The sequence below is a fragment of the Clarias gariepinus genome, chromosome 10 (assembly GCF_024256425.1).
Source record: "Clarias gariepinus isolate MV-2021 ecotype Netherlands chromosome 10, CGAR_prim_01v2, whole genome shotgun sequence".
Taxonomy (NCBI): Eukaryota; Metazoa; Chordata; class Actinopteri; order Siluriformes; family Clariidae; genus Clarias; species Clarias gariepinus.
This window is the reverse complement of record NC_071109.1, coordinates 26,973,528-26,987,903: the sequence shown is the minus strand read 5'-3', so window position 1 is coordinate 26,987,903 and position 14,376 is coordinate 26,973,528. Positions and strand designations below refer to the sequence as shown.

Here is a 14,376-nt window from a genome sequence, read left to right as displayed (position 1 = left end):
CAAATATAGATATAAAATATTACATCATATATATATATACATATATAATTGTTTATTGTATAGTAAACATTCTGAGCTTTCTTTTGTATATTTGTGCACCAAGCTTTTAAAATGGTAAACAATGTTCCTGTAAACAAAATAAATATAGGGAAAGAACTCAAAAGATCACTTCAAACACTGTTTTATTTATTTATAACAACAATAATGCATGTCAGAAAAAAAATAATCACAATCAAAAGTAATAATAACAACTGGATCAGCTAGCAGTGTCAGGACAGATCTTACACTGGTTAGCAGCATTTTAAACAAAGGTTTTATCTGTTTAACACTTCGGATTACTGCAGTAGATTTTTATGGTATAAATATGGAATTGTACCAGTAATATTCTTAACAAAATAATACGCAGCTAATTTCTTATTTTTAACCATATCTAAATTCTGATATGAATCTGTTTCGATGGAACAGCAAACACAAACCACACAACGTCTTAGCACGTCCATTGAAGCTGAATTGTGACGTCACCGCGCCCGTTTCCCCCCACAATGCACTTCGCGGCAAAACAACGCACGCGCACGACACGCTCTGTAGAGCGTCTTCCAAAGATGGCGGGCGTCCCCGATCCGCTGGAGGATATGCTGTATTCAGAAGTGGACGAAAAAGCCGTCAGCGACTTGGTGGGTTCGTTGGAGTCGGAGCTCGGCGGTCAGAATAAATCCCAGAGCGAGGCGCGAAGGTCAGGAGCACCCGAGAGCGGAAACAACAACTTAGGAAAAGCCCAAGGTGCTCAAGCGGGAACCGCATTGGAGGCGCGAGCGTCAGGACTACACAGAGTGGAGGTAAAGCGCGAGAACGGCTCCGAGAGGACACCGAGCACCGACCCGGTCCCCGCTCCTGGCGCCCTGAGCGCCGGCGGGATGATGGCGACCAACCGAGTGCAGCCAAACATCACATTAGTACCAAAGCCCGCTGTGCCGGGACTCGCAACTTCTCCGAACTGTTCAAGTGACGCAGCAGTTGTAGCATCATCATCATCATCAGCCTCACCATCACCATCTTCATCAGCCACCGATACTCTCCCGAACACCAATCACATAACCCCAGCCATCCGCGGCGTCTCGTCCAGAGTCCTGGCTGGTGAGAACGGCAGCAGTGCCGGTGCAGCTCTCAGCTCAGCTCCTGCAGCCGGGTCTCAGAGCGGGCTGAACGGTGCTGTCACTGGCACAGACAACAGCAACACATCCACTACTAAAGGAACTAACGGTACTTTTCTTGTTCAGCCTAATCATGTCCTCTCCCAGCCTGTGGGTGGACCCGGTCCTCAGACAGTCCCTGCTGTTACCCTGCACCGACCTTCCAACATCGCCCCCAATCCCAGTGACCCTAAACTCACAGCGCCCGTCAGCGTCGCCCCGGTCCCCGGCTCGGCCCTAGCCTCGGCCCTGACCTTTTCCAATGCCGGCTTGATCAAGACCAACCCCCAAACCCAGATTAAAACCATTGTCCCGAATCAGCTTGCCGGTTCTCCTGTAGCGGTGCGGCCTCCTATACCCGGCACGCCCGCGCTCTCGGGTGCAGTCAGTACCCCTCTAAGTGTGGCGAGCACCCCGTCTGTGCTGGTGAAGCCGGAAGTGGGTCTCGCAGGACAGCCTGCGGGTATGCTGAGACCCGGGACGCCGTCTGGAGCGCCGACCACTGTGGCCGTGCGACCCGGGGTTCCTGCGGCACCTGCTCCCAGGGCGGTGGTACCCCAGCTCACGGTCAGACCTCAACAACAGACCACCATTCAGTTACCACCTGGATTCACTATACCACCGGGTGAGTGTGCAGACGACACACGAGCATCATTCACGCTTCACCCTCTTGTAGTTTTCACCATTATGGAAGAAATGATTTCTTCTGAAAGTTTATATGGTGCGCTCAGTTTTTATAATGCAGGGGTAAAATAAATGCGTATTGCCCCAGTACAGGTTTATTTCTTGAAAACTATTTAAATATTCACAGTAATTCTTATATTGTTGCTTTATTAAATCCAGAGAGTTTTCTAGTGCTGAACTTTCCTCCCCCACACACACATTATACAAAGAGTTCCTCCTAATACTTGTGTATGTATATATATATATATATATATATATATATATATATAGGAATTAAATCAGTATCATTTGTAGGCGTACTTGTTTGAGATATTGACCTTTGGATTAAACACATTTAACTTTTCAGTAATCTTTTTATATTCCAGAGATAAAGTTAAATTTCTTTTCACCTATGCGTGGAGTGTAAGTCTCCTTCTATATAAATATATATATTTTTTTATTTTATTTTATTATTGTTATTTTTTTAAGTAGATTTTATTCCATTGAATAAGTTCACATTTCCATGCCCGCTCTTGTGCACGCCCTGTCGTGTGTGTGTGTGTGTGTGTGTGTGTGTGTTTGCCCGCGATGGAGTACTTTTACTCTTAGTTTCTATATCGACTGTTATTTACAGAAGCAATCAAAGCAGACAATAGAAAATAGTTTTCACTGCCAAAGGTTAATACATAAGTAAAATCTGATCATAGGTTGTGTTATCAGCTTTACAAATTAATATTATAAATTTCAAAAAGTGCAATATCCATTGTTACTTTATTAACAGAACACTAGGAGCCGATGTAAAGGCTAACCAAAAAGAGCTGATAGTGGCATTTATCTGAACAATACGAGTTCGTTTGGTGCTTTAAAAGTTTGTCGTGATCTTGCATCCTGTTTATCGTCCTGTATCGTATGTGCTGTAGGAATGGTGCTCGTCCGGACCGAAGCTGGCCAGTTAGTGCTGGTTCCTCAGCAGGTTCTAGCCCAGGCGAAGGCTCAGAATCAGACGAAAGCTGCTCTGTCTCCTACGCCTGCGACAACCACCACGGGAGCCACCATCCGAGTCACCGCTCCTGTGCAACAAGTATGTGAATACCCGCTCTGAGAAAGGAAGGGGGCTAAACTGTTCCTTTTGTTGTCTTACATCTTTAATATGTATGTTTCATCTCCAAGCTTTGATAGTTTAACGTAAAAAAAATAAAGGCTGTCGTTATTTTTAGAGTGTAGCTAAAACAGAAAAATGCTATGTGCTTAGGGTACCATGCCGCAGTGTAGGACAGTGCAAGGCTCGGGGTTAAGCCATCATTTATATGAGAATTAATTTAAACAGCAGATTGTTTTAGCAAAGGTCCAGGCATACTAAATGGCCCATAAGATCTTTGCTCACAGGATTTCATTCTGTACAATGTCTCACTTTGCAGTCGCCAGTGACGTCCCAAGCCATCCGACCAATCCCTCCTGCACAGGCTAAAGTGGTCCAGGCAGCCAGTCCCGCGAGCCCGGCTCTACAGGTACATATATCCATGTTTAACATTTCTCTAAGTTTCTTTCCAGTTTAGCTTGAGTCATCTCTCCAAATAGTAAGTTCCGTCTGAGTATACTTGCTGCTGGTGTTGAAGTGGCGTTGGTCTGCTAAGTTAAGGCAGTTAAGTTTGTGTCGCCTCATTTGGTAATTTAAAGGTAGCTTTATTTTTGGGTCCCATCACTAACATACTCTCAAAGTGAGATAAGAATTAAAAAAGGTGTTAGAATCACAAAACATTTTATGTTGCAAAGGAAATACGTTTAATATAGAATGAGATTTAAGTGGAAACATATCTGGAACATCACATGAGCCTAAGAGTGATGATGTATGGGTTGTGTTGTTGTGTTAGAAGACCCCACTGGTGACGGCGAGCACTACTCAGAAGCCCAGCGGCCCCACTGTGATCACAGCCGGAGCTCGTGTTCAAACTCCGAATCAGACTCTCCTCAAACCCTCACCCACTGTCACGGCACCCGCTGCACCCGCCACGGGAATCACCGGCCTCTCTCAGGTAGCTGTTTAAAACATCACCCTGACATCTCTGAGTAGTTGTTCAAGCTCTATACAACATTATTTTTGTAAGTTTCATCTGTGCTGGAGGTGTGTGGTTCTTAGGGTTCTCATACCATCTTGGCACAAGATCAAATAAAAGTCATGATCAAACAGGAGTCAATTTTTATATCTACATCTTTTGTTCAGATCAGGTTTTTTTTGTTTTTTTTTTTCAGGAAATGCAAGAAAATGTGAAAAAGTGCAAGAATTTTCTAGCAACATTAATCAAACTGGCATCCCATAATTCCCCCTCTCCGGAAACTTCAAAGAACGTGAAGGCGCTCGTGCAGGACCTGCTGGTGAGTAGCGTCACAAGTTATCAGTAACGTTACGCAGCATCAGAGGCGTCGCTGCTTCACTGTGTTTTCTAATAACTTTTAATTACTGCGATAAAAATGTCATGCTGAGGCAAAGCGGGACATCAGTTTATAGTCCAGTGCCTGTGACCTGGACCAGGGGTTTTAACTGCCATTTAACAAGTGTGTATCATTGATAGTTGGGGTTCTCTTGAGAGTGTTTAACATCTTTTTGTCCAAGGTTAAGATTTACACGATTCAAACACAGTCACTAGGTAACAAACAATTTACGGTGTCTTGTGGGAAGTTTACTGCAGTCGTGTAGTGTGCACTATTAAAGAAAAATGCATTTGGATTTGTCTCATCTATACATATAATAAAACTGTAAAGTTGGCGTGTCTGTATATGTAAAGATATTTGCGGAAAAGTAATTTTGGGGACGTAAGATTAGTAATAGAACACATCAAAATGGTTGAAGAATTTTTTTCAGTCTGTTTGTTTGTGCACATATCCAGTAAAAACTACTGAACAAATCTTAATGGGGTTTTCACATGTCTATTTGGCCGAGCTTGAGGTAACATATAGGCTTCGTTTCATCGCAAACAGCCCACAGGTTAGAGAAAATATACTAGTTTAAAATTTAAATGACAAACGTCCTTATCATAAAAAAAAAACAAACACAAAAAAAATTTGTTCATCACAAAATTCAACAGATGGCGCTGTACATTTTTGAATTACATGCTTTTGAGTGTGCAATTGAAATCTACTTAATAAACTCGATCTCCCACAGATCTCACGCCCTCATTCCGCTCCCCCTAAAATGTTTTACTTCTTTTCAAAATTTTATTCATTTTTTAGAAACACACTTGAATTGCATGAGTGTGCAATCAAATTCCATGCAAACGAATTCACGGGCACGTCTGGTTATGTTTTAAATCCGTCATTGGTGATTGAAAAATTTTATACTTTGTGTACTATGCACCCCCTTTTTTATTTATTTATTTTTTTTATAAAGTCTCATCCTGAAAATGTGTTTTACGTTTCTCGTGTTGGATGGACAGTAATCCTCATCCTGTGAAATCCCGTGTTTAATTCTGTACAGGATGCCAAAATTGAGCCTGAGGAATTTACAAATCGTCTGCAGACAGAGCTGAAGTCGTCTCCTCAGCCCTACCTCATCCCCTTTCTAAAGGTAATGTGCTTCTCCTGCCTCGTCCTCCACAGAGCTGTGGCTCTATTCATGCCTCGTTGCTAAGTAGGGGTTATACAGAGTGTAGAAAAAGCTTTTCCTTGTTGCTCTCCATAACATTTAGTAGAAACAGAAACTAGATCATCATTTCTTTATCATATGCATCTCTTCTAGAGCTCTGTTTGCTGTTAATTTTAGCACTGTATATAAAGCATGTAGCAGGTGCCTTGTACACTACTGTTACACTATTATGGCTGCTTGCTAAACTGAAAAACTAGTCGGCTTTAAAAAATTGAAAACTGCAGGCTGTGGTTACAGCAAGGACAAAAGCAACAAATGACAAAATTTTACAAGAATAGAATCAGATTTGTTCTGTTAATGTAGATTATTGTATATATTAATCACTTCCTGGGGTGTTTTATTCCTCTTACACCATAGTATCGTGCTGACAGTTACAATGTGTAATCATTTAGAAGTGAAAAATGTCATACTATTTCATTTAAAAGTTGTGCAACATCCATGAAAGAAGTTACAGTCTTACAGAGGTTTACATACACTTATCAGGAACATGAATGTCATGGCAGTATTGGGCTTGAAACTTTGTCTTTGTGTGGGAATGCATTATGTCTCTTTAATGAAAGAAATCTCAAAAATTTGGTGCACCATTTTCAATAAATTCTCATTTAAGTTTTTCAGAAATCAGTACAGGGTCTAAGCATGCAGCACACACAGGATTGGGTTTAATTTTACTTTTAGCAGATGATTCAGGTTGAAGATAGGACAACTCTATAATTGATCATTTTTTATGTGTGTCCTGTATATTTCCTACATAAATCTGTGAAAAAAACCATTGTTTTCATTTATGTGCTGTGACTGACCAATCTCGCAGTCTCCAGCCAATATAAGTGCTCCGTACAAAGGATTTTATTTTAATTTTTTTTAAACAAAGAGACATCTTTATGGTCTTCATTGACAGAACCAGTCTTCGATAACTTTCCTGAGACCCATGGTGCTTTGTTTTTTACAAAATTTTGCACGAACTGCAAAAAAAAAAAAAATCATAATATTTGTAAACCCGCTTTGCTTGGCTATCCACTAATGCAAACAATTTTTGAATGGCTCCCGGACCTAAGCACAACTTGGCCACCGTTTGGTTCATTCATTTGCATGTCGATACATATCCATCCATCCATCTAGGAACCTCTGTAGTCCAACTATGGACCGTTGAGGCCAATGGTGACCATTGTATTTATTCCCATCTTGTACGGCCATGATGGGATCTCCGGTCAACATTCACACACTTGGCTAATTGGTGTTCTCAAATTGCCCGTAATCTGCATATGTTTTTGACTGTGGGAGGAAACTGGAGAACATGGATGAAAAGCCACTGAGCATAGGGAGAGCATGCAAACTCCATGCAGACAAACATGACGCGGGAATTTGATATCTATATATTAAATAAATATATATATATATACTTATTTTATATAAAATAATTTTTTAAAACTTATTCCAATATTCAAAGTATATTTGTTGAACCGCTTTTGCAACGCTGGTTTTCATCACAGTCATGAATATTAATATACACGTTCACTGTTAATTAACACTGATTAAAGTCCAGCTTGGGTGAATACTCAAATCAGGATGTATTGAGTAACCTACTGTAATATCAACTGATTTATTTATTGTGGGACCCATTGCTTTTTTTTTAAAAAAAGAGAACTTTGTTTAAACATGTGCGCATCCCTCAGACCCATAGTTTAGGTAGTTTACAATTGAGCTGGATCTCCAAAAGCTTAAAGTTAGTCTGCATTATCAATTCCACACTCAGCTTTGATGCGTGTTGGGGTGGTTGTCCAGTGCAGAGCAAAACAGCCCCTAGACATGATGCTACCACCACCCTGCTTAACAGTAATGTAGTGTGTTTTGGGTTGAACACCTCTGCTGTACACATCCCAACATCCCTGAACGCTTTTTTTGTCCATGTGGTCAGCTGCAAAATTTTTTCTTTGATGGCACCCATCCAGTCCATGATGATGTAAAACTAGCTTGACTGTAAATAATAATCTTGCTGTTCCAGTAGCTTCCAGTTCATGGCCAGTCTGTGCCATGTTGTTTCCTGTTTTTTCCTAAACTTTTTGAACCCTTTTAAGTCCTCTCAGCTGATGGTGACAGCTTGGGTCTTCTTTTAAAAAGTGGATCCACCTCCCAATGACGGTGCATGCATACAATTGGTTAAACTGATCTTGGAAGTTGAAAGAGACATTTCTGGTGTAACTCTGCCATCTTTTTTGTCAGATCTGCACTGAGCTCCTTTCTTTTCTGTTATTGTATGAAAGAAACAAAAATATTTGCTTAAATTGTGTCTCAAGAAATAAGTCTGTTCCTAAACATCTCTACTTGTTAAAAAATGTATGTTATGTAGTTTCTCACGATGCCGCTAGAGAGTAAAAACCAAAATGGCGCAACCGGTTAAATACATTGAAATGTCTGCTGTTATTCGTTTCTGGTATTTAAAGGGAAACAATGTGAAGGAGATTTACAACGAATTGATTGACTTGGGGTACAAAATTCAAAAGATTATTTTAGAAAATTGTATCTTGGTATTTAAATATCGAAAAACAACAGTATTGCATATTTTTTTACGAAATGCGTGAATTGTTCAGTTTTAAGTCAAAGCCGGATGTGATGCATTACAAGCACTTTCATTACAACAGACAATTACGATTAAAATAAACTGCAAGGACAGGGTTGAAACACGGAAATGAAAAAATATGGAAAAGGTTATATTAAATAAAAATCTGTGAGAATGTTTATTTAGTTAATTATTCTTAGCCACGATAACAGATTTGATTTAAATAAATACAAATACAAATAAAATACAACAGTAAAAATGTAAGCAGTACAAAAATAATAGGCCTACTTGCTCTGATGAAGTAGATAGGTTTTCTACTGAGGAAGACTGCAGAGCTCCTGGAGTGTCATCGAGAGGGATAAATAGGGCAGGTTGAACGCACTTACTTTCAAAGCTGGAGACTTTTTGGGTTTTACAGCACAAAGTACGACACATCTAAATAAAGGATGTGAATTAGAACCTGTCTAGCTTCGCCTTGGTTTCAGCACTTTCGGGTTAGACATTTCCTGTTTTACATTCTGTTTAATGTGAAATATAAATGATGAGAATTTTGTAAAAATCAACTAGCTACGCTCAGGTTGTTTGACGATGACGCCGTTTCCTCTGTTTTGAATAATTGTCATTCTGTGAGGGCGTAGCAGTCTTGAGCTGACCACTTTATCAAAATATTTTTTTACAATTTATGCACAGTTGGAAGTCGGGATGGAAACTCGGGTCTAAATGATTGTTTGTATTGTGACCGTGTGTGAGCACCATCTGAGTGTGTAATTTCAATTGAGTTGGGTGTTTAATTTCACTTATGCCGCTGCTACATGATGTGTATTGCGATTTCATCATATGTATTGTATTTTGCACAACGCTGTAGCAGTCTGTTAAGGATTTTCTTCAAATTTTTGTGTGTATACAGAAAAGCCTGCCTGCTCTGAGGATGACGCTGTTGAGCTCGCAACAGTCTCTGACCCAGCTCGCTCAAACCTCCCCCAGCCCTCTGACTGTGAGCACCATTAAGGCTCCGCCCCCACGTTCCCTCGCCACCACGGTGCCTGCTGTCCGCCCCGCCGTCACACAGGACCAAGCCGCCCTGGTGGTACTTTTAACACACAGTACCACTATGTAGAAATAGTGAATGTAAGTAAACAAACGCAATGCAACACAACCAACATTGTGACCTTTTTTTTGGTCTTCTGAAGGCTGTGAAGAGGCCAGGAGTGCAGACGGGTCCAGTCAGGATGCCCGTGGTGATCACCCAGTCGGTCCGGCCTCAAGGTGCGTGACTCTTTCATGATGACGAGCGAACACGTTTGTGAGATTGATCACTGAATCAGCGGCAGCATGCCGCAGTTAGCAGATGGAGTGCAGTTTGGAATGTGTGTGTTGCAGGCGCTGTGGTGAGAGGGCCAGCGGTGCAGGTGAGGGGTCCAATGGGCGTCGCCATGCAGGCTTCAGCCAATCAGAAACAGAAGCTGAATGACCCAGGAGGTGGAACTTTCAGGTAAACACCTGGTGTGTGTGTGTGTGTGTGAAAGAGGGAGATCCAGAAATCAACACCGGTGTGTGTAGTGAAAGACACCTTTCACACTAGGCTCTAAAAAAAAAAAAAAAAAAAAACTGGCCAGGGCACTTTTTGTGCTGCTATTTAAAAAATCTTTAAAAAGTCTTGCATAACACTTAACACTCTTAAGCAGTCTGATCAACTAATTAGGTTGATATCTGGATTAGATTTGTTTAAAAAAGATAAAAATATAAAAATTTCTCTAGATGAGGAGATTTGTTTGTACTGTGAGGTTGGATGCAGAAAATCTTTGATCTGCTTGTGTGACAAAAACAAACAAACAAAAAGACCGTTACGTTCATTTACAAAATTGGAGTACTGAATTTTTTTCCTTTTTTTTTCCTCAGCATAAAATTGATTATATTTGCTCGCTATATGTTTTTTCTGACTTTTCCCCTAGAGCTGTTAATTAAATCAGGTTTTACTCAGAAGGTAAAAAAAGAAATATAAATAGCACCTAAATTCATATAGAATTTTGTCCACCTAAGTGACGCGATCCTGTTCATGCTTTCCTTCGGAGATCCAGAGTGTAAATAATAAAACAAAATTGTCCATGCTTTCTTGGGAATATGGATAACTTGAACTTCCTCCCCTGTCAACCACTGTGATACGAGACAATCCTGAGCTCATGTGTGTGTTGGAATACAGATGGCACTTTTCTCCATTTCCATTACTCTGCACTCTAATGCAGTATGAGCAGCAGTTGCAGAGGTTGGGTCCAGGTGTCTTGCACGTCTATTGTCCTTTAACCTCCCTGGGTGGTAGGCTGAGGGGATGCAACAAATTGAACACTTTTTTTAAGCACCTGTGGCTTTATCTGCTTTCCAGGAGGATTAAATGCAAAATGTGCTATAGCATGTGAAAGGGGAGAGGGACAAAAAAAGAAAAGAAAAGACAAGTGTGAAAGACTGTATTTGGTTTTTAGTTTAATCCACATCACTCTGCTCCTTTTTAATTATTATTATTATTATTATTATTATTATACACAGTCATTATAAGTAGATAAAAGTCAGTGGGGTATAAATAGTCTTTAGTTAATTAAAACATTTCAGTAAGAACGTTTTAGGGTTTACATTCATTAGTCATTAGTGCAGTATATTTATATTAGCGCCTTTATTTGATTATTATCTAGTTAATCAGTCATAGAGTGTGGTTAATCATGATTAATCACAATTTTGAAACCTTCAGATTTACTTGCATTATAAATTTGCAATATTGACAAACTGGTTAGAGGAAACGGATTATGGCGTTTCAGTGTTTGACGTAAACACATCGTGGAGCCTGTCTCTTCCTCGAGTGGTGACTGTGTTCATTATCTACTTTTCAACTTCAAGAAATTGGCTAGTGCATGCTTTAGCAAAATGCCTTTCTTCTGTTTTTCAAAGCCCAGAGTGAATGAGTGCAGCTGCTATTTGTTATCGATTAGATGTGCTGTTATACCGAGGTAGTTATAGCTACTTGCTGATGTCCAGTGGTCTCCAGTAAGTGCAATAAAAGAAGCTTCTGCCAACTGCCTTACTTTTGCAGCCTTTTCAGTGTCATACAGTTCAGAATCAGGATCAGAAGCGGATTTTATTCGCCAATTATGTTGAGACAAACAAGGAATTTGGTTCCAGCAGTTCATGCGTTCCTGAAAAAATAGTTCCCCTCGAAAGTAGCTCGAGCATACAACTTTAAGTTTTAATCCAAAGTTTCATCTGGAAACCTTTTTATAATGAAACTTGCTGTTTAGGCAGCTTTTATTTATTATTCATGTTAATCGCATCATTACACACAGCCTGGAAACCGCACTGCGATTATGGAATGCCATTAGGGTCAAACTTAGTTATAGGATTATTTTGCGTTTAAATAATCGTAACGCATTACAATATCTAGGTTAATTGTGTGTTTTTAATTTTCAATTTTGGAATGCCACACACGAAACCTAAACTTTTACACTCATATCCATTCATGGCCTGATCAACATGATTTAGACCTTGAGGTCGTGGGGCAAATTATCAGGTCGTGTGTGTGACTACAAAATAAGAGACACATTTATGGTAGGCTATAGAAAGCAAATACACACGATATTTTCTGAGTGTTATCGTAAAGACAGTTTTCTCTAATTAAAGATGTATATGAAGTTAAAAGCTTTTGCGTTGATTTATTACGTTGTCGTTTTCCTAGTTCCCACTAGAGGGCAGCACGTCCCTGAGTTTTTTTGTGTGTGTGTATTTTTGTTAATTAAAGATAAAGGAGCTGGCAGACATGTCATGGCTGAATGATTTTCATTAGTAATAAATATAGTTTCAGTAATATTTTAAAGTCCCTTTTTTTTTTTGGAAATCTTTATTCAGACCATTTTAAAATCTGCAGTTGTATGTGTCTAAAGACGGTCATGTGGGTTTTTTTTTTTGTGTTTTTTTTTTTTTAATGCATTTCAGGGACGATGATGACATCAACGACGTGGCGTCCATGGCGGGCGTGAACCTGAATGAAGAGAACGCTCGGATCTTGGCCACGGGCTCTGAGCTGGTAGGCACTCAGATCCGCTCCTGCAAAGACGAGGCGTTCCTGCCGGCTAGTCTTCTCCATAAACGCATCCTGGAGATCGGTAGGGAACCCCCGACACACACACACACACTCTTCAAGGTATATATTAATTAGAGGCTGTGTGTGAATATATTGATGCATCATAGCAGCTGAAGCCTGGAGCTGCTGACGGGACGAGTGAAACAATAGGCCCGGATCACTGAGTGTTAAGAGTAAATAAAATCATATGAACTGAGCCTAAGGTAAAGTGGTTTTATAAAGCAAATCTTCCTAATTAGATCTCGCACAAAAGTTGTATCGGTGGAGATGTGTGCTTTAAAAGAAAAAAGCTTATTGTTAAACATAAAGCGTATGAACACCTTATACAGTATTTGCAGGAAGTCGCTGCAGAGTGTGATGCATGGCTCACGTTTTAAGCGATAATATCGTACAAGTTATGTTTAAGTTCTTTGAAAACTCTAGGGTGTTAAAATTCTCACCATATAGTTCTCACCAAGGCGGTGGATAATCCTCTCTTATACCACAGCACTACGTGTATTTATATGAATCCTAATGTTTCACTTATGATGGTAATAATAGTTCAATTGTAATAAAAACGCAGCATGTAAACGCCTCAGTCGGAGCAGTCTGACCTGACCCAGCACAATCAGGATAGATTTTTAACCGGAAAGAGAGGGGAGGAATAAACATTTGATAATCCGTTCAGTAGGTGAATATTAGTAATGTAAACACATGATCTGTAGGTTTCTCTCTCGTCAGAAAAAATATGTTCTTTCCGTGCACGTTTCTCCCGCGGGGGGTAACATTAGATCATATGACAAGTTTCTGGGAGAGAAATATAGCTTCTGTTCCTGATCAGTGAACTCTGTGAGAATAACACTCTCTTTAACTTTGTCTTCAGTTGCATGCACTGAGGATGGGTTCTGATTGGCTCACAGTAAAGCATATAACCAATCATGACACAGAAGACAGGATTTATCTGAAAAGATGGGAATTCTGTCCTCAAATTTAAGCCTTTATTTGTCACTTATACATTACTGCACAGTAAAATTCTTTCTTTGCATTTTCAACCACCGACCTTCCGATCAGTCACTTGGTGCCTTATCCCTCTGAGCTACCACTGCCCCCTAAATGCCATGATTTAAACAGTAAAACGTCGGATTGCGAGTAACGCGGTTTGCGAGTGTTCCGCAGGACGAGTGTCTGTATGTGTGCATGTACAGCGTGCGTGTAAAGCAAAAGCAAGTCTCATTAGAGAGGTAAAAGATCCATTTTCTCTCAGTATCAGCCTGCTCTGCATAGACCCCTCCTACTTTCGCTTTTACAGACACACACACACTCTTTCTCTCTGCTCTACACAGAAACACTGCTCTGTCGCGATACTTTTCAAAGTTAAAGTGCAGGTTAATTTGTTTTATTTTTACTTTACAGCAGTGATTCTGTTAGTGTGTTGCTCAATCAAGTGCCATTACAGAGATTTCTTGTTTATTTTACAGTGTTTCCGTTGTGTGCGTGTGTGTGAAAAGAGTGGAGGAGGGGTAACTGTGTAAGACGTGAAGGGGGAGAGGGGCGTTTACTTTAGATTCTCACACACACACAGCGCCTGCGCGCACAAACAAACACTTATCTGTCTGGATTTATTTTTAAAATTTTTTTTAAAGGTAAAGTGCAGGTTAATTTGTTTTATTTTTACTTTATATTTTGTGTTGTTTATTTTTATGTATGTATTTTTTGATGCTGTGGAACGAATAATTTGAGTTTCCATTATTTTTTATGGCAAAATTCTATTTGGTTTACAAGAGTTTTGAAATACAAGCCCGCTTCTGGAACGAGTTATGCTTATAATCCAAGGTTCCACTGTATACGTTTCATATCAAACACTTTTCAGTGAGTGGACACTCTTTGACCATGTCAGAAAATGCTTTAAGCATGTTAATCTAGATTTAAACAGCTCAGTTGGAATCTCTAATCGGAATGATTATTGATTGAAGAAATACTTTCTATGTAAATTTACCTATTGCTGATTTCGTAATTCTGATCGGTCTGAAGTTACAAAACAAATTTCTATTTATAGCAGTTGTTCTAACTATATAAATACTTAATGCTATTAATTACAGTTGCATGTTTATACTAATAAGCTTGTTCTAGAATACGATAGTAACAGCGAATTCGTAGCAGCTTGATAAAAAGACGATTCAAAGTGAATGGATATGTTTTATTATATTGTAAAAACCAAAGAAAAATT

At 39.8% G+C, this 14,376-nt stretch overlaps 1 protein-coding gene across 3 annotated transcripts in view; it reads left to right on the top strand.

Moving 5' to 3' along the window:
• Window positions 1-245: 245 nt before the first annotated feature.
• The window catches only part of si:dkey-219c3.2 (transcription initiation factor TFIID subunit 4), a 48,311-nt gene continuing 34,180 nt past the window's right edge, over window positions 246-14,376 (top strand). The window contains exons 1-10 of one of the 3 annotated variants that reach the window (XM_053506413.1): window positions 246-1,815; window positions 2,774-2,934; window positions 3,272-3,361; window positions 3,728-3,886; window positions 4,104-4,226; window positions 5,326-5,415; window positions 8,955-9,134; window positions 9,238-9,313; window positions 9,428-9,539; window positions 12,023-12,192. In XM_053506413.1, the coding sequence (XP_053362388.1) occupies window positions 543-1,815; window positions 2,774-2,934; window positions 3,272-3,361; window positions 3,728-3,886; window positions 4,104-4,226; window positions 5,326-5,415; window positions 8,955-9,134; window positions 9,238-9,313; window positions 9,428-9,539; window positions 12,023-12,192 (2,434 nt within the window). In that variant the 5' untranslated portion in view covers window positions 246-542. Of the gene's footprint in view, window positions 1,816-2,773; window positions 2,935-3,271; window positions 3,362-3,724; window positions 3,887-4,103; window positions 4,227-5,325; window positions 5,416-8,954; window positions 9,135-9,237; window positions 9,314-9,427; window positions 9,540-12,022; window positions 12,193-14,376 lie in introns of all 3 variants that reach the window. The other 2 variants (XM_053506414.1, XM_053506412.1) reach the window with 2 other exon arrangements.